The 25,715-nt window shown below is 48.4% G+C and overlaps 1 protein-coding gene across 3 annotated transcripts in view; it reads left to right on the plus strand.

Annotated features, from left to right (window-relative positions):
• Positions 1–19,671: 19,671 nt before the first annotated feature.
• Positions 19,672–25,715, plus strand: part of SFSWAP (splicing factor SWAP) — an 82,610-nt gene continuing 76,566 nt past the window's right edge. For 2 of the 3 annotated variants that reach the window (XM_030859940.2, XM_060310074.1), the window contains exons 1-3: positions 19,672–20,024; positions 22,571–22,740; positions 23,322–23,453. In XM_030859940.2, the coding sequence (XP_030715800.1) occupies positions 19,807–20,024; positions 22,571–22,740; positions 23,322–23,453 (520 nt within the window). In that variant the 5' untranslated portion in view covers positions 19,672–19,806. Of the gene's footprint in view, positions 20,025–20,395; positions 22,741–23,321; positions 23,454–25,715 lie in introns of those variants that run through there. The other variant, XM_030859941.2, reaches the window with a different exon arrangement.

The raw sequence follows: 25,715 nt of genomic DNA on the forward strand, positions 1-25,715 counted from the left end.
CTGCAGGGGGCATGGGTTCGATCCCCGGTAGGGAAACTAAGATCCCACATGCTGTGTGGCACCGCCAAAAAAAAAAAGAATGTTAAAGATGAAATAACATGTATTGTAGAACTGCCACCAACTAGCTGGTACATTTAGGAAATAAAAGGTTTGGTCAGAAACCAGCTTTCTGAGAGCTCACTATCATCCCCCTATTGGAGCAGAGTTTGTGATTGAAGAGTGTTAGCAGGAGACCTTCACGTGGGGCATGGTTTCCTATCATGATCCAATATCTCTGTTAAGTTTAATCTAAGATTTACTTTTGTTCCCAGAGTGTACTGGAGCTTTGGAATAGGATCATCCATGAGCAGTATAAATCTCAAGGAAATTATAAACCTTTAGCCAGACTCATCAAGAAAAAGAGAGGGGGGAAAATAGGGGAAATGAGAGAGGAGAAGGTACAACTGACACCACAGAAATACAAAGGATCATAACAGAGTACTATGAACAACTACATGCCAATAAAGTGCACAACCTAGAAGAAATGGATAAATTCCTAGAAATGTATGATCTCCCAAGACTGAATCAGGAAAACATAGAAAATACGAACAGACCAATTCTCAGGAATGAAATTGAATCAGTTTGGAAAAAAAAAAAAAAACTCCCAACAAACAAAAACCTAGGACCACATGGCTTCATGGGTGAATTCTACCAAACACTTAAAGAGGAGTTCACATGCATCCTTCTCAAACTATTCCAAAAAAATATAAGAGGAAGGAATGCTTCTGAACTCATTCTACCAGGGCAGCATCACCCTGATACCAAAATCAGACAAAGATATCACAAAAAAGGAAAATTAGAGACCAATATCACTGATGAATATAGATGCAAAAATCTTCAACAAAATATTAGCAAACCAAATTCAACAATATAGTAAAAGGCTCATACACCACGATCAAGCTGGATTTATCCTAGGGATGCAAGGGTTGTTCAATATCCACAAATCAATCGATGTGATACAGCACATTAATAGACTGAAAAGTAAACTCATATGATTATCTCAATAGATGCAGGAAGAAAACTTCTGACAAAAGTCAACATCCATTTATGACAAAACTCCTAACAAGGTGGGCGTGGGGGAACATACCTCAACATAATAAAGGTCACATATGACAAACCTACAACCAACATCATACTTAAGGGTGAAAAGCTGAAAACCTTTCCTCTAAGATCAGGAACAAGACAGGGATGCCCACCTTTGCCACTTTTATTCAGCATAGTATTGGAAGCCCTAGCCACGGAAATAAGAAAAGAAAAAGAAATAAAAGGAATCCAAATTTGAAAGAAAGAAGTGAAACTGTCACTGTTTTCAGATGATGATACTATTTAGAGAAAATCCTAAAGATGCCACAAAAATAAATCTATTAGAACTAATAAATGAACTCAATGAAGTTGTAGGATACAAAATCAATATACAGAAATCTGTTGTGTTTCTATACAGTAATAACGAACTATCAGAAAGAGAAATTAAGAAAACAACTTTATTTACAATTGCATCAAAAAGAATAAAATACCTAGGAATAAATCTAACCAAAGAGGTAAAAGACCGATACTCAGAAAACTATAAGACATTGATGAAAAAGAATGAAGACAACACAAACAAATGGAAAAATATACCCTGATCGTGGATTGGAAGAATTAATACTGTTAAAATGACTATACTACTGAAGGCAACCTGCAGATTCAACACAATCATTATCAAAACACCAATAGCATTTTTCACAGAACCACAACAAATAATTCAAAAATTTGAATGGAAACACAAAAGACCCTGAATAGCCAAAACAATCTCGAGAAAGAAGAACAAAGCTGGAGGTATCACGTTCCCTGATTTCAAAGTATACTACAAAGGTACAGTAATCAGAACAGTATAGTACTGGCACAAAAGCAGACACATAGATGAATGGAACAGAATAGAAATCCCCCCAGGCACATATGGTCAATTAATCTATGACAAAGGAGGCAAGAATATACAGTAGGGAAAAGACATCCTCTTCAATAAATGGTACTGGGAAAACTGGACAGCTGCATTCGAAAGAATGAAACTGAACTACTTTCTTATACCATATGCAAAAGAGAAAGAAAGCTCTAAATGGATTGAAGATTTAAATATATGACCTGAAACCATAAAACTCCTAGAAGTAAACACGCAGTATGCCCTTTGACATTGGCCTCAGCAGTAATTTTTTTTTTTTGGGATATGTCTCCTCAGGCAAGAGAAATAAAAGCAAAATAAATGAGACTACATCAAACTAAAAAGCTTTTGCACAGTGAAGGAAACTATCAACAAGACGAAAAGACAGACAACTGAATAGCAGAAGATATTTGCAAATAATAAATCAAATAAGGGGTTAATATTCAAAATATACAAAGAACTTGTACAACTCAGCATCAAAAAAAACCAATTTAAAAATGGGCAAAGGGGCTTCCCTGGTGGCACAGTGGTTGAGAGTCCGCCTGCCGATGCAGGGGACGCGGGTTCAGGCCCCGGTCTGGGAAGATCCCACATGCCGTGGAGCGGCTGGGCCCGTGAGCCATGGCCGCTGAGCCTGCGCGTCCGGAGCCAGTAGCGGGAGAGGCCACAACAGTGAGAGGCCCAAGTACCGCAAAAAAAAAAAAAAAAAATTGGGCAAAGGACCTGAATAAATATTTTTCCAAATAAGACATATATATGGCCAACAGACCTATGAACAGATGCTCCACACCAGGCAAATACAAATCAAAGCCACAATGAGCTACTATCACCTTCAGGTTTGTCAGAATGGCCATCATCAAAATGACAACAAGTAACAATGTTGGCAAGGACTTGGAGAAAAGGGAACCCTCATGCCCTGTTGGTGGGGATGTAAATTGGTGCTGCCACTATGGAAAACAGGATGGAGGTTCCTCAAAAAATTAAAAGTAGAACTGCTATATGATCCACCAATTCCACTTCTGGGTATTTTTTTCCAAAGAAACAAAAACTCTAGGTCAAAAGATACATACACCCCAATGTTAATAGCAACACTATTTACAATAGCCGATATATGGAAGCAACAAAAGTGTCCATCAACTGATGAATGGATAAAGAAGATGTGGTACATATGTACAGTAGAATATTACTTGGCCATAAAAAAGGAATGAAATCTTGCCATCTGCAACAATATGGATGGACCTGTAGGGTGTTATGCTAAGTGGCTTAAGTCGGACAGAGAAAGAATCATATGATTTTGACTATATGGGGAATCTAAAAAACAAACTAAAAAAAGAGCAAATGCAACAAAACAGAAACAGACACACAGACACAGAGAACAAACTTGAGGTTGCCAGAGGGGAGGGTGACGGGGGGATGAGTGAAATAGGTGAGGGAGATTAAGAGGTATAAACTTCCAGTCATAAAATATCAATAAATGAGTCACAGGGATGTGATGTAGTGCATAGGAGTAAAGTCGATAATAATGTAATAACTTGTATGGTGACAGATTATAAATAGAATTTAAAAGGTGAACATTTTGTAGTGTATAAAAGTATCAGATCACTATGTTGTACACCTGAAACTAGTATAATATTATAAGTCAATTATACTTCAATAAAAATAAATGAGAAATAATAAGAAATCTCAAGAAAATAAGGCAATTGTGTTAGTCAACGCTCAGTTTTACTTTCAAATAGCCACGTCTCTCTCTCTCCATCTTCTGTTTCTGTCTGTGTGCAAACTTTGATCTCCTTTACCTCACACTGACTTTCCCCACAGACCCCCACACACTGACTACTACAGAGACTCGATATATAATAGACGAGATCCTTCCCTCCCTGATTATTTGGTCCAGTGGGTGTCAACAGTCCAGCCTTAGACCAGTTACCATGGCTAGGAAAGGTAGTCAATTGAGAAGGTGGAAATTACATGTTTAGTAGAATATAAGTATATTCTACTTATAATTGTCTAAGTAGAAACCCCAAAACCAACATCACAAATCAAAAGGACAAATTCAAATCAAAAGAAAAACTTTTAATAAAAAATCAAAATTGTCCTAATTATCAGCAGTAACTGCTTAGAAGATTCAATAGAAAAGTAATTTTCCATTTACAACGGCAGCAGGACTTTAACATACGTGAGTGAGCCTAATTAACGTGTGAGATCCGTACAAAGATGACAGTAGGACATCCTTGCAAGACATTGCGACGCCCTGGCAGAGGGAGCAGAAGTTTGCTACCTTCCTAAACAGGAAGCCTCAGGAGTGCGTGGCTGACTTTCTTCCATTTTACTCTACACGTTCAGTGAGACAACAATCAAAAGCTCAACATAGATTTTTAGAGATATTGACAAACGGAATCTAAAATTCATCTTGAAGAGAAAGGGCAAGACCAGAAAAGATAAGAAAGGAAGAAAAGGAGGAAGAGGGGGTGGTGATTCTCTCCGCATGTTGGGCACAAAACAAATGGGTATAAAACGGGGAGGGCAGCTGACGTGAGCAAATAGATCAATCGAACGTAATGAAAAGTCCAGAAACAGAGACTTTAGCGTATGTGAAATTAATACACAGGAAAGGACGCGTTTCGCATCCACAGGGACTGATGGCACTAAATGGTGCGGAGACACTTCTCTGCTGCTGCGGAAGAAAAACAGAATTAATCTTCAACCTCACATCATTTCCCGAAGTAATTTCAGGTGGATTTCAGACATCAGTGTAAAACAGAACTGTAAAAACATTGGACAAAAATATAAGACAATGGAACCTGGAGAGACAAAAGACCTCAAACAAGACACAGAAAATGCAAAAGGCTAAACTAAAGAACACATAAGCTTGACTACCTCAAGATTTAAAATCCCTATACGACTCACGATACAGTTAAGAATTACCCACAGACTTGGAGAAAACATTCACACCATACATAGCAAGGGATTCACAGATACAATATGCCATCATCTCCGTATAATAATATGAAAAAGATAAACAACGGTGGAAATTCAGGCAAAGGATATAAACACGATTCATGGGGGAGAAATTACAAATGCCAGTAAGCGTGGAAATGCTCGATTCGGTAGGAATGAGGGGAAAACTCGTTAAAACAAGACATCGTCTCTCACCTGTTTGATTGGCAAGCACGAGCACGACGGACAAGAGCGGGTATCAGCAGAGACGTGCGGAAACAGGATTCCTACGTGCTGTTGGTGAGAACGTACTTTGAAGGGCCTTCTGCGGAGAGGGATCTGGGCACATCTATTGGCGCAAAGACCGCACAGGCCGTGGCTTCTCCGCTTCCCAGATCTACCTGGAGAAACACCCACTCGTGTGCAAAGGAGGCGAGAAAGAGAACACCCACCACGATGTTCCCTGAAGGAGTGAGAGCTCGGAGGAAAAAATGAAACGTCCTGCAATGGAGACTTGGTTCAATGCAGAGGAATCTGGTGCTTCAGTTCTTGGACTTTGGAAGCCTGGGGGAGGGGGTTCCGGGCTGACCCCTTTGCCGTAAAACGGTGCGTAGAAGACTGTGGTTGGGAGGAGGGGTGTGCGGCTGCCCCCCCCCAACTGTGATGCAGTGAGGCTGGGTCAAGGGGTCTGTAAGTCCTACAAGGCGGTCACCGCAGGGCGGACGGTGAACCTTAGTGGGCAGCACCCTGACATGTCAGTGTTTGCTCCACGCTGATTCCTGTGGAGTTAGGTTTGTGGGACTTTCTCATCTTTCACGGGCATTAGCTGACGCTGGACCTCAGGTATGAGCGAGGGACACGGGCTGGAGGCCTCGGAGACGCGGCTCAGGGTCCCTGATGAGCGTGTGTCCTGCCCACTGGGCGCTGCAGCCCGGTGCACCGTGGCCCCTTCCCTCCCACATCTTCTGCACATTGAAGACAAGCTCCCCGCCCAGGAGGCCGCAGGGGTCCTCTGCCCTTGTCTGGAGTCTCAGGGTCTCCTCACGCCGGTCCAGGGCCGCACACGCCTTCCCCTCTGAAGTTTGAGGCAGCGAGAGACTGGTGAGTATTTTTAGGTTTCCCTCTGTGCACACAGGTGAAATTTTAATGAGCAGTATTGGCGATGCACTGAGTATGTCTGATGTCCACAGGAGAAATTAGCCCTCTGCTAAGCCAGCTCTGTGCTTTCATTACATGCATCGGATCAATGCTGGGAAAACAAACACAGGCGCCAGGTATCCCGGGGACGCGTTCTGGGGGAGAATCCATCGCAGGAACTGCTGCACTAATTAGCGGAGGAGACCGCGGGGGTCTGTCCTCACGGGTCCATCAGGAGGCACAGCGGAGAGGACGCCGGGGGATGATGGGTTACAGGGCTGAGTGGGGACCTCTAGGGTCCTTGAGCAGGTGCCTCCCACGGGGAAAGACACAGGGGTGTTTGAGCCCCTAAAGCTTTGCTACTCAGACTGGGGTCCCTGGACCTGCAGCAGCAGCAGCATTGGCGCTCGTTATAAATGCAGATTCCCAGGCTCCTCCCTCCGCATCGGCCCCTCCGGTGCATCAGAACCCCGAGCATCCCCATTTCCCGGCCGCATTTCCCGGCCGCCTCCGCAGAATCAGGGATCATCTGACCAGTGGATTTGAGTTCTGCCCAATGCACTGTGAGCAGAGGTGATGGGAGCGCTTTCGGGTCGCGCCCTGAGGGGATGCAGGGGGTGATGGGAGCGGCTGGCGGGTCGCGCCCTGAGGGGACGCAGGAGGTGATGGGAGCGGCTGGCGGGTCGTGCCCTGAGGGGATGCAGGAGGTGATGGGAGCGGCTTTCGGGTCGTGCCCTGAGGGGATGCAGGGGAGCCCTCCCCTCCCATTTTTCCCATCCACTGGCTGAATGAGGCCCAGTCAGCTTGGGTCAGCTTCTTATCTGGGCCCATGAGGCCCCAAGGGAAAAGGGGGTCTTGTGAGCTTTGGAGAAATTTAATCTCTTTATCATGTGCCGATCACTGAGCTTCCTGTGGCTGGGCTTCCGCAGCTGCGCAATAGGGATGATGACGGTGATGGTGATGATGGTGGTGAAGATGGTGCCTTATTTCCAGGGAGAGGAGGAAAGGTGATGCGGCAATGGCAGGGCTTGGAGCAGGCCCTGTGCCTACTGTTACTAATATCATTCTTACTAACACCTCATGTTCTTGGTGAAGTGGACTTTCCCCCTCCTGTCCTGGGCCCCTGGTTAGAAGGCAGGAAACGAGCTCCCCTTTAGAAAACCTCCTTTCCCAGCTTGTCCTCAGCAGGAGTCCTCTACAGAAGGCATGAATGTCCCGCAGGCAAGCAGGGGACACAGGCCGTCCCCCAACCCTGTCCCAAGGGCCCCACTGGGCCTGGTGTCCTGGAAGGCGCATTAACATCGCAGCCCCTGCTTCCTGCAGTGGCACCGAGATCGCGGCTCCCATTGTGCTTGGCCGAGGGGAATCAGGAGTGGACGCCAGCGGGCAGGCGCTGGGCCACTTTGTTGACGAGGCTGATGTGCCCACCTCCTGGGGAGTTTCCAGGGGAGGCGTCGGGGCTGGCGTCCCCGGGCTGGTGTCCACACTCCACAGCACATTAGCCTGGATCGGGAGGGCAGAAACGTCACAGAGCTCTGCATTCAAGGCCTGGTGATGAGTGGGACGGGACATCTTGCCTCATGTTTTTTTTTGTTTGTTTTTTTTTGTTTTTTTTTTTGAGGTACGCGGGCCCCTCCCTGCTGTGGCCTCTCCCGTTGCGGAGCACAGGTTCCGGACGCGCAGCCGCTCCGCGGCATGTGGGATCTTCCCGGACCGGGGCACGAACCCGTGTCCCCTGCATCAGCAGGCGGACTCTCAACCACTGCGCCACCAGGGAAGCCCCAGCACTGTTTTTAATGGCTGCTTCGAGAGCTGTGAGAATACTGCACAATAATTTATTTAGTGGATCCCTGTGTTTAAACCTTTTGATTGTCTCCAATTTTTCCACCATTATAAATAGCATCGCTATGAGCATAAATCTTCACACGCATCCCTGAATACTTCCTTGGGATGAATTTCTAGAAGGAGCTGCTGGGTAAACACATTTTAACCTTGAAGCTGCTTCAAACCCATTTCCCAAGGCCTGCGTCAGGGCTGCCCCGCCTGGTGGTGCAGGTTGCACACTGCTCAGAGGTCCCAGAAGGGGCAGGAAGGGGCTGAGGAGGAGCCTGTGGTCCACTCCGCAGGTATCCAGGTGCCCCCTGGAGCAGGTAACTTTTTCTAGTCTGCACAGAGGCACAGAAATTGCTAGCAGAGCCCTGGCTGAATTGTCAAAGAGTCTGAGGTCAGAGGAGTCCCCTGACTGAAACCACCCACAAGGGGCCCCAGGGGGTGGGGTCGGGGCCAGCGACTGTCCAGTCTCATCCAGGTGACCCTGAGCATTGCCCAGGGTGAGGTACAGAGCCCTCTCCCTTCTGCCCACAGCCCCTGGGCCTGTCCGGCCACAGCAGGCACGGATTCCCCCACTGGTCACCAGCTGAGTGATGCCCGTCTGCGTCCTGAGGGTTTGCCTAACCCCACAAGTCACCCCACGTGGACCAGACATGCCCCGTTGTCCTGGGAGCCTGTGGATTCCAGAACAGAGGATGGGGCCTGGGCAGCAGCCGGGATGCTGGTGGGGACCGTGAGGAAGTTCCTGCCCCCGACGAGGGGGGTCGGATGGACTGAGCTGGGCTCTCCCTCTGAGCCCAGTGCCTGGGCCCCCCGCCATGCCCAGCACAGGGAGGGGTGCTGGAGTCTGGACAGAGAGCTGTGCGAGGGGAGACGCGGCCTGAGGGAGCCGTCCCAGCCGAGGGAGCTCACAGCCCCGCGGGGGCCCTGCAGACGGACGCCGTCCCTGTGAAGACCCCAGTCCCCAGGCTCGGGAGCCAGCTCTGTCCCCAGGGGCCGGCCTGGGGCTGCGCAAAGAGGGTCTCTCCTCCTGGGCCACCCAGCGCCTCCGCCGCGGGGGTGGGTGTCCCAGCCGAAATCTCTCAAGGTTTTCACAATTACACTTTATGGGGAAATCCCGGCAGAGCGCCCGCCTCCGTCCACACTAGTGGCAGTGGTCACCTCGGAGCGATAGCGCGATCTTAGTGGGTGAAAACACACGTAGAGTAACCCCTACGACAACCTTCCAGGCAGGGCTTTGCCCGTCTGAACGGAAACGGCCCCTCGAGGGGACCTGCGATGGGAGAGTCAGGACCATCTTCACCGCAGAGGCAGCCGCGGGGGTCTGGGAGCTCCAGCCACATTGATTGCGGACTTAATGCACTGACCTTGTGCAACTTCAAGCCCCCGTTTGGGTGCAGAAGTGGCGCTTTTGAGATGATGGGCTTTTAATGATCACCTTTGACCCTGTCAGCTCAGTGACTAATCTACGGGAGAGACAGAGACAGGGAGGCAGAGAGATGGAGAGAGAGACAGAGAGAGACAAAGACAGATAGAGACAGAGAGATAGACAGAGACAGGGAGACAAAGAGAGACAGAGACAGACAGAGACAGATAGAGAGACAGAGAGACGGAGACAGAGAGATGGAGAGAGAGACAGAGAGAGACAAAGACAGATAGAGACAGAGAGATAGAGAGACAGAGACAGGGAGACAAAGAGAGACAGAGACAGGGAGACAGAGACAGATAGAGAGACAGAGACAGAAAGAGAGACAGAGACAGAGAGGAAATGGCATTAGGAGTGTCTTCTGGGGGTGCAGGGTGGCCCTGCCGGGACCCTACTCCCCAGTCCTGTGAGGTAGGGTCTGGGCAGGGCGGTGATTTGGGGTTTTCCTCTTTCCTTCCTCTGCAAAGAGACGTGGAACCAGAGCCAGAGGATGGGGGAGAGAGAGGAGGAGAAGCACCACGTGTCTGCTCCAGAGACAGGAAGCGCTGATCCCAACGGGCACGTCCGTGGGTCCACGTGATGGGACTGAGGCAGGAGATGGGCTCCAGGCTAGACGTTTACAACCGGCCTCCTGTTCACACTCCCTGGGGGGAGAAGAAGATGGGCTCCAGGGTGGACATTCCTTACCAGCCCCCTGTTTACATTTCCTGAAGCAAGAGACAAACGGGCTCCAGGAATACATATTTATGACCAGAGTCCTGTCTATATTTCGAGATCTGCACCTCGATTTAAAAACCAGTAAGAGAAATAGGGTAAATAATCGGACATTGGACATTTTTGTGGCAGGAACAGAGTGGGACTAAACCCTGTTAAAAGATCAAGAGGCCATACATCTCCCATCCTTGGGGCAAGGGAGACACTGCACATGCGCAGAAAGGCTCCTTGGGGGTCAAAAAGGAGGGGACACCACCCCATAATAGGTGATGCTAAGGCCGTCCCATAGGCCTCTGGGCTGGGATCCATCTTGGAAAGAAGCTGCCCACGCGTGTTAGGGAGGGTCCTAGGGCAGGGCAGGTGTGGAGAAGGAAACCAGATAATTGGCCAGAGGTGAACAGAGACCCGGAAGACCTGCCCTATATAAGTGACTTAACTGCCTCTTTACTGGGGTCCTCCTCGTTAGGGGGGACGCCCACACCCTTGCTCTCCGGGTGTGCATCTCTGCCCTGCTTCTGTCTTAACCAAACAAGCTGTTTCTCTGTGTGCTCTCCCACTTGTTGTTGTGCTGTGTCCCTAACAATAAACTTTGCACCTGTTTTTACAGTTTTGCCTCGGTGAGAAATGCGTTTTTCACTGGGGGGCAAGAGCCAGGGGGTGTGCTGGCTGGGATTCCTGGTTTTCATCCAGGCTTCCCAGGTTCAACTCCCGGGCAGGGAATTAAGATCTCACTTTACGCCACCACTCACTGCTGCCTCTCCGAGATCAGTGTTAGACTCACTCAGGGAGAGGCCAGAGCAGCTGGAGAGGCCTGGGACAGTCAGGACACCACCTCCCCACCGTGTGGCTTTGAGTCCACGGGCCCTAACAATTGTTAGTGTTGAAATATGGGAACATGTCTCTAACCGTGGTGAACAGGCACTGCCCCAAGCCCCGCAAGCGCCCGGCCCTCTGCCAGCCTCCTCAGGACCTGGTGACTGAGTGGTTAACGCCTGGCAAGGCTGAGTCGGGGAGGGGCAGGGGAGGGACACACTGAGTCCACAGGGACAGCCACTCCCCAGCCCCAGGACAGCATGTACACGCCAGAATCCCGGAATCGCGGCCCAGAGTTGCAGACATTCCAGTTCTTCAAGAGAAGTTTCCAAATACATAAATATTGCTTCAGATTTTTAAGAAAACCCTCTGTGGACCAAACGTGACCCATTCCAGACAGAATGCAGACCGCAGGCGGCAGGGAGACCTTTCTAGTCCAAAACCCACCTATGTCCACATATCCCAAATTCTGCAAATCTTCAGGTCCCCTAAATCCACCAATTTTCATTTATTTACACGGGGAATTCAGACCTAGAAGCTGAGTGGAGCTGGGGCATTTGGGGGCGTTGCCCAGGGAGAGCTCAGGTGGGTTTTGTCCCTGTGAACCCGCCCTCCCCCGGCCCACTCACTCAGACGACCCTGACTCGGCCTCCCGGGGCCATGGGCAGGGCTCTGAGAGCCCAGACAGGTTTATCCAGCACTTCGACAGTGAATGTGATCCCTGAGATTTAACTCTCTGGGAACAAACCCGTTCCCCACCCCACCCCCGCACAGGAAACAGCAATCAGCCCATCATCATTTCCACGCTGCTCACTCACCAGCCGCCGTCTGTAGGCTAATCAGCCTGCCCAGCCCAGCAGACTCCCGAGCACCGGTCCCAGCACTGAAGTCGCGCCTCTGGGCCTCCTAAACCCAACCTGCTGGGGTCAGCCACCCCGCTGCTCTTTCCCACCTCCAGGTCGGCCAGGCCGGATGCCCTGCCGCACGCCTGGCTGCCAGCCTCGTAGGCAGGAGGCAGGCGGTTCCCACCGACCCCAGGCTCTGGGAAGCAGGAGGCAGAGGCCAGCTCTCTGTGGACTGGGCCCAGATTGTAGAGGCTGTCCGTGCCTGTGGTGGCCCGTGGCCTTCTCTGCATGCGTGCCTCCCTACTGGGGTCTCCTAATGACAAAATGACACAGCTCTGGCAGGTGAGCAGAGGAAGGATGGTGCTCACAGTGAGTCTCAGTGGGATCGGAGAGCTAAATTTAGAGAGAGCCGTGCATTCAAATGTGGACACACCCCAGGGGATGCATCACCCAGCGAGCACGCGGGAGGACATCTCACTTCCCGGAGCCCCTGGGGAGGCGGCCACAGTAGCTGGAGCAGTCCCAGTTCCTGAGGAAGTGGATCCCTGTGGGGCATGCCCGAGGGACTGGTTATAGGGCAGACGCTCAGGCTTTTCCAGGGGTCTGAGAAGCGCTGAGCTCCGCAAGGTCCCCCCTACCGGAGCCCCTTCGTTAAAGTATGATTTTGCTGGTTCAAATCACATGTAAAATCATGTAGGGACTTCCCTGGCGGTCCAGTGGTTAAGACGCCGCACTTCCAAAGCAGGGGGCACGGGTTCCATCCCTGGTTGGGGAGTTAAGATCCCACATGCCGCGGGCCGAGGCCAAAAAATAAGCAAATAAATAAAAGCATGTAAAGCAGAGATTGAAAGATGTTTTATGGGGGCCTGCTTCTTCCCACTTTAAAAAGGGGGAAAAGACGTTCACAGAAAACCCAGACTTTCACCTGCACCTCGGTGGCCCTGGGCTGAGGTCCGAGCAGGGCGTGGCCAGCGTCCCTTTCCCCTGGGCTGGGGTCCGCTTCCCCGCTGGGGCGTCCTCATCGGTGTTACATGCCTGAGCCCTTCCATGTTCCCGATGTAGAGGAAAAGACTATTTGGAGACTCGTAACGAGCCAGGTTGTTTTAGAGGGATGTAAGGATTTCGAGGCTTAGAAAAGGGAGATTTAATACAGGGTAAGTCAGCTACTCCATAGACCACCTGCTCCTGGTGGAAGGAAATCCACCAAGTGTTGGTCTCAGTGGAAAGGAGATGCTTTCCAACTTTGTTTCTGCCGCTGATTTGGAGGAGCGCCTTGGGTGGAGGACAGGGTCGTTCTCGGATGCCCCCGGGTGACGGCAGTTTGATGCCACCATTTCTGTTCTTTCTGGGTTCATTTGACAGATGGCAAAGGATGTAACTTGGCAACAGCAGAAAATACTAAATGCTCTCGCACCTGTTTCACAGATCACCAGTGTACCCGCACACACTTAGATCATACATGCCCCTAGGTTAAAGCCCCCAACATGAGGGGCTGGATGCTTCCTGCAGGGGTGCTGGGCTCACAGTAGGCACTGAATAGACCTTTACTAACTCATCTCTACACCAACCTTGGTCTCTCCCCAGCCCAGTCCTAGTTTCCAATCTGTACACTCACCTGTGCTTCCACAGCTCCAAGATGACAGTGCGGGCCACACTGATCAACAGCAGTGTCACCTGGGTGTGGTCCCCACAGTGAAAATGTCCAATGACAAAAGCAACCTGGTCTGGATCTGTACACGCACAGAGGGAAAGCTTGGTGGCATCTTCTCAAGCTGAGTGCTGTAACACATCAATTCCACCCCTAGGTATATACCTGTCGATTTCAGCACAAAAGTGTGTAACCCTGGGCCCTAAAAGGCACACACAAGCATGGTCATAGCAGCACTGACCCTAACTGAAACTGCTCAAATGCCATAAACAGTAAAATGGATAGATTACTGGTGGCTTTTCACAATGGGAAATTATTCAGCACTAAGAATGAAAAATCTAGAAATCACACACCATGATATGGATGACTTGCAAACATGACGAGTGAGACACTGAATACAGAAGAGCACATGCAACGTCATCCCATTCACCTAAAACGTAAAAATAGGCAAAACTGATCTACCATGATAAAAGTCAGGGAACAGCTACCTTTAAGGAGGAAACATATCAGCGTATCATGATATATGGAAAAGACCATGATTTTTTTTTAATAAATAAATTTCTTTATTTATTTATTTTTGGCTGTGTTGGATCTTCGTTGCTGTGCATGGGGTTTCTCTGCTTGTGGTGAGCGAGGGCTACTCTTCATTGCGGTGCACAGGCTTCTCATTGCGGTGGCTTCTCTTGTTGCGGAGCATGGGCTCTGGGCACACGGGCTTCAGTAGTTGTGGCACGCGGGCTCAGTAGTTGTGGCTCACGGGCTCTAGAGCGCAGGCTCAGTAGTTGTGGTGCACTGGCTTAGTTGCTCCGTGGCATATGGGATCCTCCCGGACCAGGGCTCGAACCCATGTCCCCTGCACTGGCAGGAGTATTCTTAACCACTGCACCACCAGGGAAATCCCAAGACTATGATTTTTAAATGGGCAAAAGATTTTAATAGACACTTCACCAGAGAATATATCTGAATGGCTAATAAGCATGTGAAAAGACACTCATCATTAGGGAAAAGCAAACTAAAGCCACAGTGAGGTACGCACCCCCTAGAATGGCTAAGATCAAAGGGATGGACCATGCCAAGTACTGGTGGGAATGGAAAATGCTGCAGCCATCTGGAAAACAGCGTGGCAGCTCCCCAAAAGTTAAGTACAGAGTTACCATATGTATTAACTTCCTACTGCTGCTGTAGCAAATGCCACAAGTTTAGTGGCTTGAAACAACACATTTATTTTCTTTCACTCTGGAGGACAGGAGTCTCAAAGGAGCTAAAATCAAGGTGTCGGCAGGGCTGGTTCCATGTGGAGGCTCCAGGGGAGGGTCTGTTTCTCACCTCTTTCAGCTTCTAGAGGCGCCTGCGTCCCTCCAATCTGCTTCTGTATTCAAGGCCGGCTCCCCAAACTCCCACCTCCGTCTTACAAGGATCCTTGTGACCACGTTGAGCCCACGCAAATGATCCGGGATAATCTCCCAACTCCAGACCCTTAACTTAATCCCATCTGCAAAGTCCCTCTGGCCATACGAGGCCATGTCGACAGTGAACGTGTGGGTACTGACACCCAAACACGTCTATACGGAAAGATGAAGCTCCTTGGTGGGCAGGAGTACAGGCCCGGGGGGCAGGCAGCCAGGGATCTGTGACCTCGGACAAGTTACCAAACATCTCCAGGTAAGACTAAGATCACAGAGCACCTTCATGAAGGGGCCATAAAAGAAGAAAATTCAACTGAGCAAAACTGAAAGATCTTACCGGCTTGGGCTTCCCTGGTGGTGCAGCGGTTGAGAGTCCGCCTGCCGATGCAGGGGACATGGGTTCGTGCCCCGGTCCGGGAAGATCCCACATGCCGCGGAGCGGCTGGGCCCGTGAGCCATGGCCGCTGGGCCTGCGTGCCCGGAGCCTGTGCTCTGCAACGGGAGAGGCCACAACAGTGAGAGGCCTGTGTACCGCAAAAAAAAAAAAAAAAAAAAAAAAAGATCTTACTGGCTTTCTGCAGTGGTTCATGAATCAGGCAGCATCCAATCTAACAGACAGAAAGAAGCACCAAGAAGCTGTACAAAATGAAAGACTTTTATAGACAGAAGGGAAGAGGAACGAGGAAGTCATACTAGACCGAACATGGGCTGGTTACTGCAAGGTTACTTTCCTGTGCAGGTGACAGGCGTCTAAGAGGCAGGTGACCTAACTGGTGCTGATCTGGTGATTCCTGGTTCACAGGTTTAAGGTCCCATTTCTGGAGAGCAAAAGCCGTTATTAAATTAGGTCTTAGTTTGGTGATGTGGGGCTCAGCATAATCAACTCCATTTGGGGACGGTCGTCTTGTTTTTAGCCAGGCCTCGTGAGGACCAATTGGATAATACACGTGCTCAGGAGGGCACCTATCTGCCCTCATGTCCACTATGGTCCTTCTGCCCAGTGTCACGAGGGGCTTGGCCTGCAGGCGGAGCCTCCAGGCTCCCTTGCCCACTGGCGTCACCTCCGTCCAGCAAATGCTGACAGTTTGGGTGTTGGAGGGTGTGAGGGGAGAAGCCTGTGTATCTCTCTGCTTCTCTGTTGTTTGTTCGTTTGTTTTTTGCCGTAAGCGGGCCTTTCACTGTTGTGGCCTCTCCCATTGCAGAACACAGGCTCCGGACGCGCAGCCTCAGCGGCCATGGCTCATGGGCCCAGCCGCTCTGCGGCATGTGGGATCTTCCCGGACCGGGGCACGAACCCATGTCCCCTGCATCGGCAGGCGGACTCTTAGCCACTGTGCCACCAGGGAAGCCCTCTTCTCTGTTTTGAAAGGCATCTCCTGTTCTATCTGTATCTTCTTCCTGATTCCAGGGCTCTGCACAGCACCTCCTTCACAACCCCAGGTCTGACGGGGCCACCTTCCCCGTGCTCAGCCAGCATCCAGGATGGTTGGGGCGCCAGCTCTTGTTTGTCTCAGGGTTGCCCCACCTACTCCTGTCTTCAGCTCTTCCTACGCCTTTGTTACCAGTCCAGGGTACTAACTTCCCTCTGTAGAACCACCTTTGTTTTCCTAAGAGAACCCTAATTGAAAAATGCTCGATAATATAAGCTATTATTTTTAAATTAAGCATGTTCAGATTCATAGAAATTGCATGCCCCTTTACCGTATTTATGTGTTTACATGTCTTCCCCCTGCCTTTTATGAGTAGGGATAATGTAAAATGTAACAGACATTGCTTATTTGCCCACCCAATACCCATTCTTCCCTTCTTCGTTAGCAAAGAATCTTTATTCAAGGAGACAATGCATCTCACCTAGGGGCCGCGATGTTATCGGCCACTGAATGAAATTTCCAAACGATAGACAAGGCATTGTCATTAATTTTTGTCCAACTGGGGATACAAACACGTTTCCTATCACCCAGGAGTTCACAGTCCTGTGAGGCGCACTCAAGTGCCTGACACATGGTAAGTGCTCAGGTGAGATGGGTTGACTGATATGCTCTTTCATAAACCTGAATGCAAGCTGGGACCCATGACCTGACATAGGACTTATATTCCTGATTTACTGCATTATTCACACAAACTCTTGCAAATGTATAAAAGTTAAATCACATTTGGTTGAAAAGGACAAAATTGCACGAAGATGGACCTAGAAATCTAGACCATATAGACCCATTTTCTATGACTATTTACTTCCAAAAATGTATCACCCCTTCACAGCCTGTGCCTGCCAGTGTGGGGTGATCTTGGGAGAGGCATTTCCTCTATGGCCTCACCCAACTTGGCTCTGACTAGTTACCATTCACGTGGCCAGTTAGCATTCATGGCAGGGACCTGGCAAAGTTCTTAGCCTCATTGGACAGATGAAGTAACTGGAGATCAAAGAGCTCCAGTTTGAGTGGACTGAGCTAACGTCCACAGCAATGGACAGGGCTGGCCATCCTACCCATCACGACTGCCCAAAACCCACCCACACTTTAAGATTCCAGTTGTGTTAAAAAGCAGGCATTCCTGTGTGGGAAGAATGTTAATGGAAGTTATCGGCCATTTCAAATTACAGAATAGGAAGGAATCTTCCAGATAATATAAGCCAACTTCTTTACTGTGGTCCACAATAAGAACTATATCTTATGACCATATGTGTGTGTGGCTGAAACAAAAATATCAAAAAATGATAACAGCTTACACCCGAGATGCCCTTTATTCTTTTTAAAAACATTAAACAAAAATGCACTTGACAGGACTCGCCTCGTGGCGCAGTGGTTAAGAATCCGCCTGCCAACGCAGGAGACACTGGTTCGAGCCCTGGTCCGGGAAAATCCCACATGCCGCAGAGCAACTAAGCCCGTGTGCCACAACTACTGAGCCTGCATGCCTAGAGCCCGTGCTCCACAACAAGAGAAGCCACCACAATGAGAAGCCCACGCACTGCAATGAAGAGTAGCCCCTGGTTGCCGTAACTAGAGAAAGCCTGCGCACAGCAACAAAGACCCAACGCAGCCAAATATAATAAATAAATAAAATTATTTTTAAAAAATGCACTCTACAGAGTTGTCAACACTCTTGTAACTATCACTCAGATCAACAAATAGAATGTTTGCAGCATCCCATCAGCCTTTCCTGATCATAACGCTCTGCTTTCCCCACATCCCTCACGTAATCATCTCTTTTAACATTGCTTTACTTTGCTTTAATCTTTTCTTTTCAAAAGCAACTTCAATTTTATTTATTTATTTTTAAATTTTATTTTTTGGCTGTGTTGGGTCTTCATTGCTGCACGTGGGCTTTCTCTAGTTGCAGCAAGCGAGGGCTACCCTTCGTTGCAGTGCGCGGGCTTCTCATTGCGGTGGCTTCTCTTGTTGCGGAGCACGGGCTCTAGGCATGCAGGCTTCAGTAGTTGTGGCTCGCAGGCTCTAGAGCGCAGGCTCAGTGGTTGTGATGCACGGACTTAGCTGCTCCGCGGCACGTGGGATCTTCCCGGATCAGGGCTCGAACCCGTGTCCCCTGCACTGGCAGGTAAATTCTTAACCACTGTGCCACCAGGGAAGTTCCCTTTGCTTTAATCTTTTACCACCTAAACACTATAGCTTAGTTTTGCCTGTTTGAATTTTAGGATTGAAATCACAAAAGTACTATTTGTACTTTTCCGTCTTGCTTCCTTTCAAAATTGTTTCTGATTCATCCAGGCTCTTGCTTGTAACTGCAGCTCATTCGGTTTCATTGTATATTCCACTGTGTATATTACTATACTACAATTTATTTAAGCGTTCTGTTGTTGATGGACACTTGGGCTGTTTCCAGTTTGGGGTCATTCAATAATGATGCTATACTAGTGGGAAGCAGCCGCATAGCACAGGGAGATTAGCTCGGTGCTTTGTGACCACCTGGAGGAGTGGGATAGGGAGGGAGGGAGGGAGACGCAAGAGGGAGGGGATATGGAAATATATGTATACGTGTAGCTGATTCACTTTGTTATACAGCAGAAACTAGCACACCATTGTAAAGCAATTATACTCCAATAAAGATGTTAAAAAAAAAGAAACAAAAAGTTGCTATAAACACTTGAGTCCAAGTCTCCCGCAGGTCTGGGGGTATCAGGTAAGACAAGTGGAAATGCTGGGGTACTGGTAGGTATGTTGACCTTCACTAGACAGCGACGGTTTTAAAAAGGGGTTGTACCAATAAACTAAATAGAATAAGAAACAAAACAAAGCAAAGTCACCCCGCATCCAAGTGACAGGTCTCCGCAAACGGGGTTGCCACCAGCGCCCCAACCCCTTTTCTCCCACATGGGTCCCAGGACCCCCAAGTCCGTTACCGCGAGGGGCTTCCCGGCTTACTAAGCTCTTTGACACCCGCTAAGGAAACCTTCCGTGGTACGCGAGACGAAGGTCGTGACCCCCAGGACCGAAAACAAACCAGGGCACCAGAAGGCCATGCGACCCATCCCAGGGCACAGCCTGTCAGCCACCCCCCGGGCCTCAGAGTCCCGGCCCCAGGTCACCCGACCCCACGACCCCCGGCTCCAAAGCACCCGACCCCACGGACCCCCGGTCTAGGCGGCAGCCAACAGGAAACCTCGCCCAGAAAAGATATATCCGCCCACACCGAGCCGCGCACTCGGCCCACGAAGCACCCGCCCTCCTTCCGCCCAGAGCCGGGAAGGGCCAGGGTGTGGGCAGCGCGCGATCCAGAGCTGCGCTTTCGCCACTGCCCTGGACGGCCGCCGGAGAAAAATAAAAACGAAAACCACATTCCTCTCTGATAACTGCAGCCCCGAACGTGGCGGCGCCTCCGAATGCGAAAGGCTAAAGCCAAATCTTTTCTAGCGGCTCAAACTGCCCCGGGAGTAGCGAATCTGCAGAACCTGCTCGCCGGAAGTAGGGCCGCCCCTCGCCGGAAGTTGCGCTTCCTCCATTTTGTTGCCCGCTATGGCGGCGGTGTAGAGGTTGGGGCCGGGATGCGGCGCGTTTGACTGAGGGGGTAGGCCAGGCGGAGACATCGGGGACATCGTCGCGGCGCAGAAGAGAACCAGCCTGGACGCCGGGGACGCTGTCATGTACGGCGCGACCGGAGGCCGCGCCAAAACCGAGAGGAAAAGCGGCGCGAAGGAGGAGGCCGGGCCGGGCGGTGCCGGCGGTGGGGGGAACCGAGTGGAGCTGCTGGTCTTCGGCTATGCCTGCAAGCTGTTCCGAGACGACGAGCGGGCCTTGGCCCAGGAGCAGGGACAGCACCTCATCCCCTGGATGGGGGACCACAAGATCCTCATCGACAGGTCGGTTCCTCCCCCCACCCGCCGGTCCTCCCCTTCCCTCGCCCGCTTGATTTCGTCTGATGTTGACTTGATGGCCAGGACTGGAGAGGGGTTTTCTGGAGCCATCAGGGATCCGGGGGGACACCCACTCCCCTGTCCCCACATCCCCCTGGTTTTCGGGGGGAGGGGGACGGTGAAACCGGCCCTAAGGCCCTGGCTGGAGCTGCGTGTCGCGTCTGTCGCCGGAGGGATCGTCTCTGCCCCCGCAGCCACCTCGCGATCTCTCACTCTTGTCGCTGGGTTGCAGTTGCCTCTCCGGGCAGTGGAAGCTGCCTGGGCCCTGGGCCTCTCCTGACCGGCGCTCTGGAGCCCTCCGCGCTCCCATAGCTCGGTGTGGGTGGGAGGGCAGCCCGAAACGCCGCAAGCTTGATGCCGCAATTAGATACCTCTTGGGTCCCCTGAGTTGGCTTTGAAACTGTCGTGCCCGCAGCGCTCTCTGTGGAGCGCGCATATTTTGCCAGCTTGACATTTGACTCCCCCCGACTCCTCCCCCATCCTGTGTTAATCCCAGGAGTTTGACAGATTCAGGCCGAGGGTGAAGTTGCCAATCAATTGGAGGCCAGTTGACTTCGTGCAGACACTGGCCTTGCTCTTAGACGTAGCGTTCTTAGGGCTGGTTTCACTGTCTCTTACAACTGAAGGGTGGGGCTGGGATACAGATGTGTTCTTTTCAAATCAAAGGTGCTTTAGGTGATCACCCTGGAGGGTGTTCAGCCACTTTGGGCAGAGGGCTCCCGGGATTGGATTTCTAAAGATGTTTGATTTGAAAAGGATGCCCTTACGTGATGTAGGTTGTTTGCTCTCTTCCCCTCCCATGTTTTCAGTCCCTCTTTCCTTCTCCTTGGGATTTTTGTTTGTCGGTTTGGTTTTTGCCAATTTGGCAACTCTGCTTCTGGGGCCCGGACTGAAAAGTAACCGTGACCAACCATTAGACTGTGGAATAGTCTCCGAGTGAAGGAAGCCCATCGTTTGAGCCAATTAAAACTGGATTCTGCAGAGCCCTGGAACATGACTGTAGGGATGACCTCTGAGCTGGCCAGAATGGACACGTTAATGACCAGACGGCTTTTTCCATCCCCGACGTTTCCATTTGGAGTTAGATCTAGACAAGAAGGACTCATGGACGGAGGGTGGCCAGCTCAGGTCTGGACCTGAGGGCCCCCATGCTCTGCTCAAGCATGCTGTGCCTTTAAACCATGGTTCCTATTGAATCATGCTGCCTGAGCTGTCAGGCAGCTTCCTTTTCCAAAGTGTTACTTGCGGTATTTATTATTAAAGTTTGATAAGCGAGAAAATCTGAGCTTTTTATACAGTTTTCCATATCATTCTGTATACGATGGGAGTTAGGTCTTCCAAAACCAGTGGGGAGCAAACACCACACATGTACATGTGTAATATTTTAAAATAATGATCTACATTTGTAAGTTAAGGAGGTTTACAGCATAGTAAACATAATTTTGAAATTTAATAAAATGCAATAACTTGGCTACCCTGAAATTTTTGGCCTTTTTTTCTTGTAAATGTCTTTTTTTACCTGTAGTATTTTCTGGTTCTCATTACAAAAGTCAGCATTAAAAAATTAAGCAGACTTTTGTTTGTCTTTCTACATTTGTTTTTGCAACCCTAAATCTGAGTGTTTTAAGTGAAATTTACTAATTCACTCATTATCTGAGAGGTGCACATTGGCAGCATCTTCACTGAATCTTCTGTGTTAAAAGTATGGCAGGAAGTGCTCTTCTTAATTTGGCTAAAGTATCTATCGGTCCATGCAAGTACACGTGGATGCGTCTTCATGTATGTTATATCTTGGGGGCATAAAGTCTGGAAGGAAATAATGATCCTGCATCTGCTAATAGTTTTGCTCTGTTTCGAGTGAACCTCCTTAAACTGCACGTATATGTCACTGTTCCTATGTGTGTGTCTCTCTATCACATAACCCAGCACTTATTTCCTCAGCCAAGTGGCTAGGGGGCGAGCCTAGCCAAGATTTTACCTCCCATGGACGCAAGTTTCTTTGGTGAAGATCTCTCCTGAGAGTTCGGGACTAGCAGAAGGAAGCGAGGAAATTTCGACCGTTTGGTTCTTACGGATAGGTATTTATGTATCCGGTTTGTGTGAATGTAAGCTATGATATTTGACTTTTCAGAAAAAAAATTTTTTTTATTTTTTATTTTTTTTGCAAATGGCATTGAATGGTTAACCAAACCATACACGGTAAGAACTGCCACTGAAGTGGATACCATTTTAAGCTATTAAAGGATTGTTTACCTTTAATTATAAGTTTTATCATATTGCAGAAAGGAGCTTAGACTTTGTTAAGATAACTTGAGCTTAAAAGTAGGTGAGCTATGACTAGCCAAATTAAATATAAACCTGAGAAGAGTTTATATGTTTGTTTTCCTATTTTTATTTCTTTATCTTAATCGGTAAGTATATGTATAAAACATCCCACACAAACCAACCCAGACGTTAATTTCTTTCCATTGACCAGCACGTTCATATTACAGATATGATGGGCGCGGTCACCTGCATGACCTTTCTGAGTGCGATGCTGAGTACTCCACATGGAACAGAGATTACCAGCTCTCTGAAGAGGAGGCACGAATAGAGGCCCTGTGTGATGAAGAGAGGTATTTAGCCTTGCATACGGACTTGCTTGAGGAAGAGGCAAGGCAAGGTACTGCTCAAGAAAAACTTATTTAAGCAACAAACTCTTTAAAATTTTTTAAGTATTTAAAAATTTACTCCCATTCATTTTTTTATACTCACTCTTTCTGATATTATCTTGACAGTACCCAGTGGATTGGAAAAACAGGAGTCTTTGCGTTCTGAGAGGACCTCAGGATAGTTTATATATAGAGCCACAAAGAATTTTCCCAGCTTTTGAGGGCAGACTGGGATTTGAAAAAACAAAAACCAAACTCTTTAACTGTTCTTCTTTAACAGTATCGTATAAATTAAAATTGATGTTCTTGTCTTTGCCTTAACAATCTTTAATACAGTTCTTAATCCCCAAATTTCTCAGCAGGAAGAAATTTTCCACAAAAGACACGTATTCTGCTGTCTGTGGTAAACACGTACTGGCAAAAGTACATATTGATAGATATGAAGTGTGAAGTTTTAGAAACATTTTTGCCTCAAAAAGAGGTTGGAAAAAGTGTGCTGTATGCTTTACTGATAGCTACAACTTTAGAAATATATAAAATTTTTCTCAGTAAATTTCTATTTTTGTTAACATAATTCTTATTTTTCTTCAAGAGGAAGAATACAAGCGGTTGAGTGAAGCGCTGGCGGAGGACGGGAGCTATAATGCGGTGGGATTCACTTACGGCAGTGATTACTATGACCCGTCCGAACCAACAGAGGAAGAGGAGCCTTCTAAACAGCGAGGTGGGGGGCTGCCCGGGGTGATGACGTTGGGCAGGTACTACGTGCAGCGGTAGAGTCTCCCAAACACGATACGGGCACTGAGTAATTACAGCATCGCTGGGACAGAAAGAGAACATCATTGGTATTAGGGTAAAACAAAGCTAAAAACCAGAAGATGAATTGTTAATGGAGATGGAGAGTGAATTCAGACTTTAGTTACTGTCTAGGATCTGGGTGCCTTTCCTTTATTTCTTTTGGATTCAGGGAATAGGAAGTTACTCACGCTGGATTCTTTGTTTCTAGATAGACAGTATATGTGTTGAAATCCGCAGTGACTTGCTCTTGGGCCGTTGACAGGACAGGCGTTAACCACCCTCCTGCTAGCCTGCTCCTTCACATCCCCCCACGACTGAAACAGTGGCCGATGCCCAGTGGAAGGACGCCTGTGGGGTCAGTTATTACCAGACAGAAAACAGCACAGTATGTCCTGCTTAGGCTCAGTAGGCCCTAGGGGATAGACTTAACCATATGGTATTTCAAAATAATGTTTACATAGAATTAAAGATTTTAAATTTTTGCCTTTCTGGATTAACTCAGAATATTTATTTTTTTAAAAAATAGTGCTATTAAAAAATCCAGACCCATGTGCAGTTCAGGAGCAGGTGTCCGTAGTCACTTTGGTAAGACCTGAGAGCACCTTTGTTATAGCCCTGCATGCTGGTCAGTCGTGAATCGTCAGTGATGATAGTCATTGAGGGTGGATCACTCTACTCATGGTGTTCTGTTAAAGAGAAGGAGAACTTCAGAAACCTCGTCAGACGTTCAGAATAATGAACAGGAATCCCATCATAGAGGGATTTCACTTTCGAGCTAACTGAACCTGTGATGTGAGACTTGCTTGTTTCCTCCTTAAGTAACAAACCTCCTGACACATATGAAGTAATTATAGCAGTTTAATATTAACATGCTGTCTGCCCTGCACGGTGCAGCTGCACCCGGGTTCTCCCGACCCCTCGCCGGGGGCGTGATCCTGGGAGAGCAGTACAGACACTTGCCTTGTTGCCCCTCCTTTCCTTCTGCTCATTACTTGATGGACATAAGAATCACTGTTGCACAGCTCTGTCCTGCGAGCTTCTAAAGAGTTTTTCCAGGTGTAGTTTTAACCGTATTGAGTTAAAGCGTGGTTAAGGTATTAAACACCTTTTTCCGTTGACCTTTGGATCTGACCATACCTCAGAAGTTAGGGTGCGGTAGACATGTTCTTGCAGGTTTAAGAAGTATACACTCGTTCCTTTATCCAAAATAATTCATCCACTTTGGGATTCCGAATAGTTCCTGTTTTATTGTTGTGTCTGAACCATATGCGTTATGTCTGCTTTAAATATCTAGTGTTTGATCAGAAGGAAGGAATGCATACTGTCACCATTTCACAAGTGAAGAATTGAGATTTATAGCGCCCAGATGTCCTCTGCAAGGTCCATCGACCGCCTTTGGAAAAATGTATAATAATCATTCCTTAACATTTCAGATTAGGGATCAGCAAACTATGACCGAGGCCCAGCTGGCACGTTTCTGTGAGGTTTTATTGGAACAGCTGTGCTCATTTGTTCACGTTTTATCTGTGTGGCTTTTGCACTCCAATGGCAGAGTTGAGTAGATGAGACAGAAGAGCCAGAAATATTTACTGTCTGGCATTTTACAGAAAGCGGTTGCCAGCCCCTGTTCTAGGTGATGGGCACTTGTCTTGGTGTAATTATTGGGCTGGCTGGTGCTGAACTTTGCTATGATTATTGCATTTTAAGAACTTCCATGTGACTTGGTTTCTCTTCCAAGTTTTAGTATGTTTTCTCTTTAACGTAACGTTCTCTGTATTTAAAATGTTGTTTCTTTCTGTAATCACATCCTCAGAACTTTGCTTGGTACGCTGATTAACTTTTTAGTGGAAGTTGGGCCCATGTAAACCTTACAGCTTGACACTTTATGTTTAATTTACACTAATATAAATAAAATGCCACATCTATGAATAACATGTACACATGCACACAAACATACACGTACGTGGATGTGTACCTATACATTCACGCACTTTGTAGACGGAATTCAAACATTGGGTGTTTGGTGCCCAGCACCACTAACAGCCAAACTTTACTTTACTGCTGCGTTATCTTAAAATTTGAAAATTTAATTTTTGTTTGTTTTCCTGAGTCACCAACATGTCTAAATATTCCTTGATTTCCAGAATTACTATGTGGTTGACCCTTGAACACCACAGGTGTGAACTGT

Source organism: Globicephala melas, chromosome 13 (assembly GCF_963455315.2).
Source record: "Globicephala melas chromosome 13, mGloMel1.2, whole genome shotgun sequence".
In the NCBI taxonomy this organism is placed as follows: Eukaryota; Metazoa; Chordata; class Mammalia; order Artiodactyla; family Delphinidae; genus Globicephala; species Globicephala melas.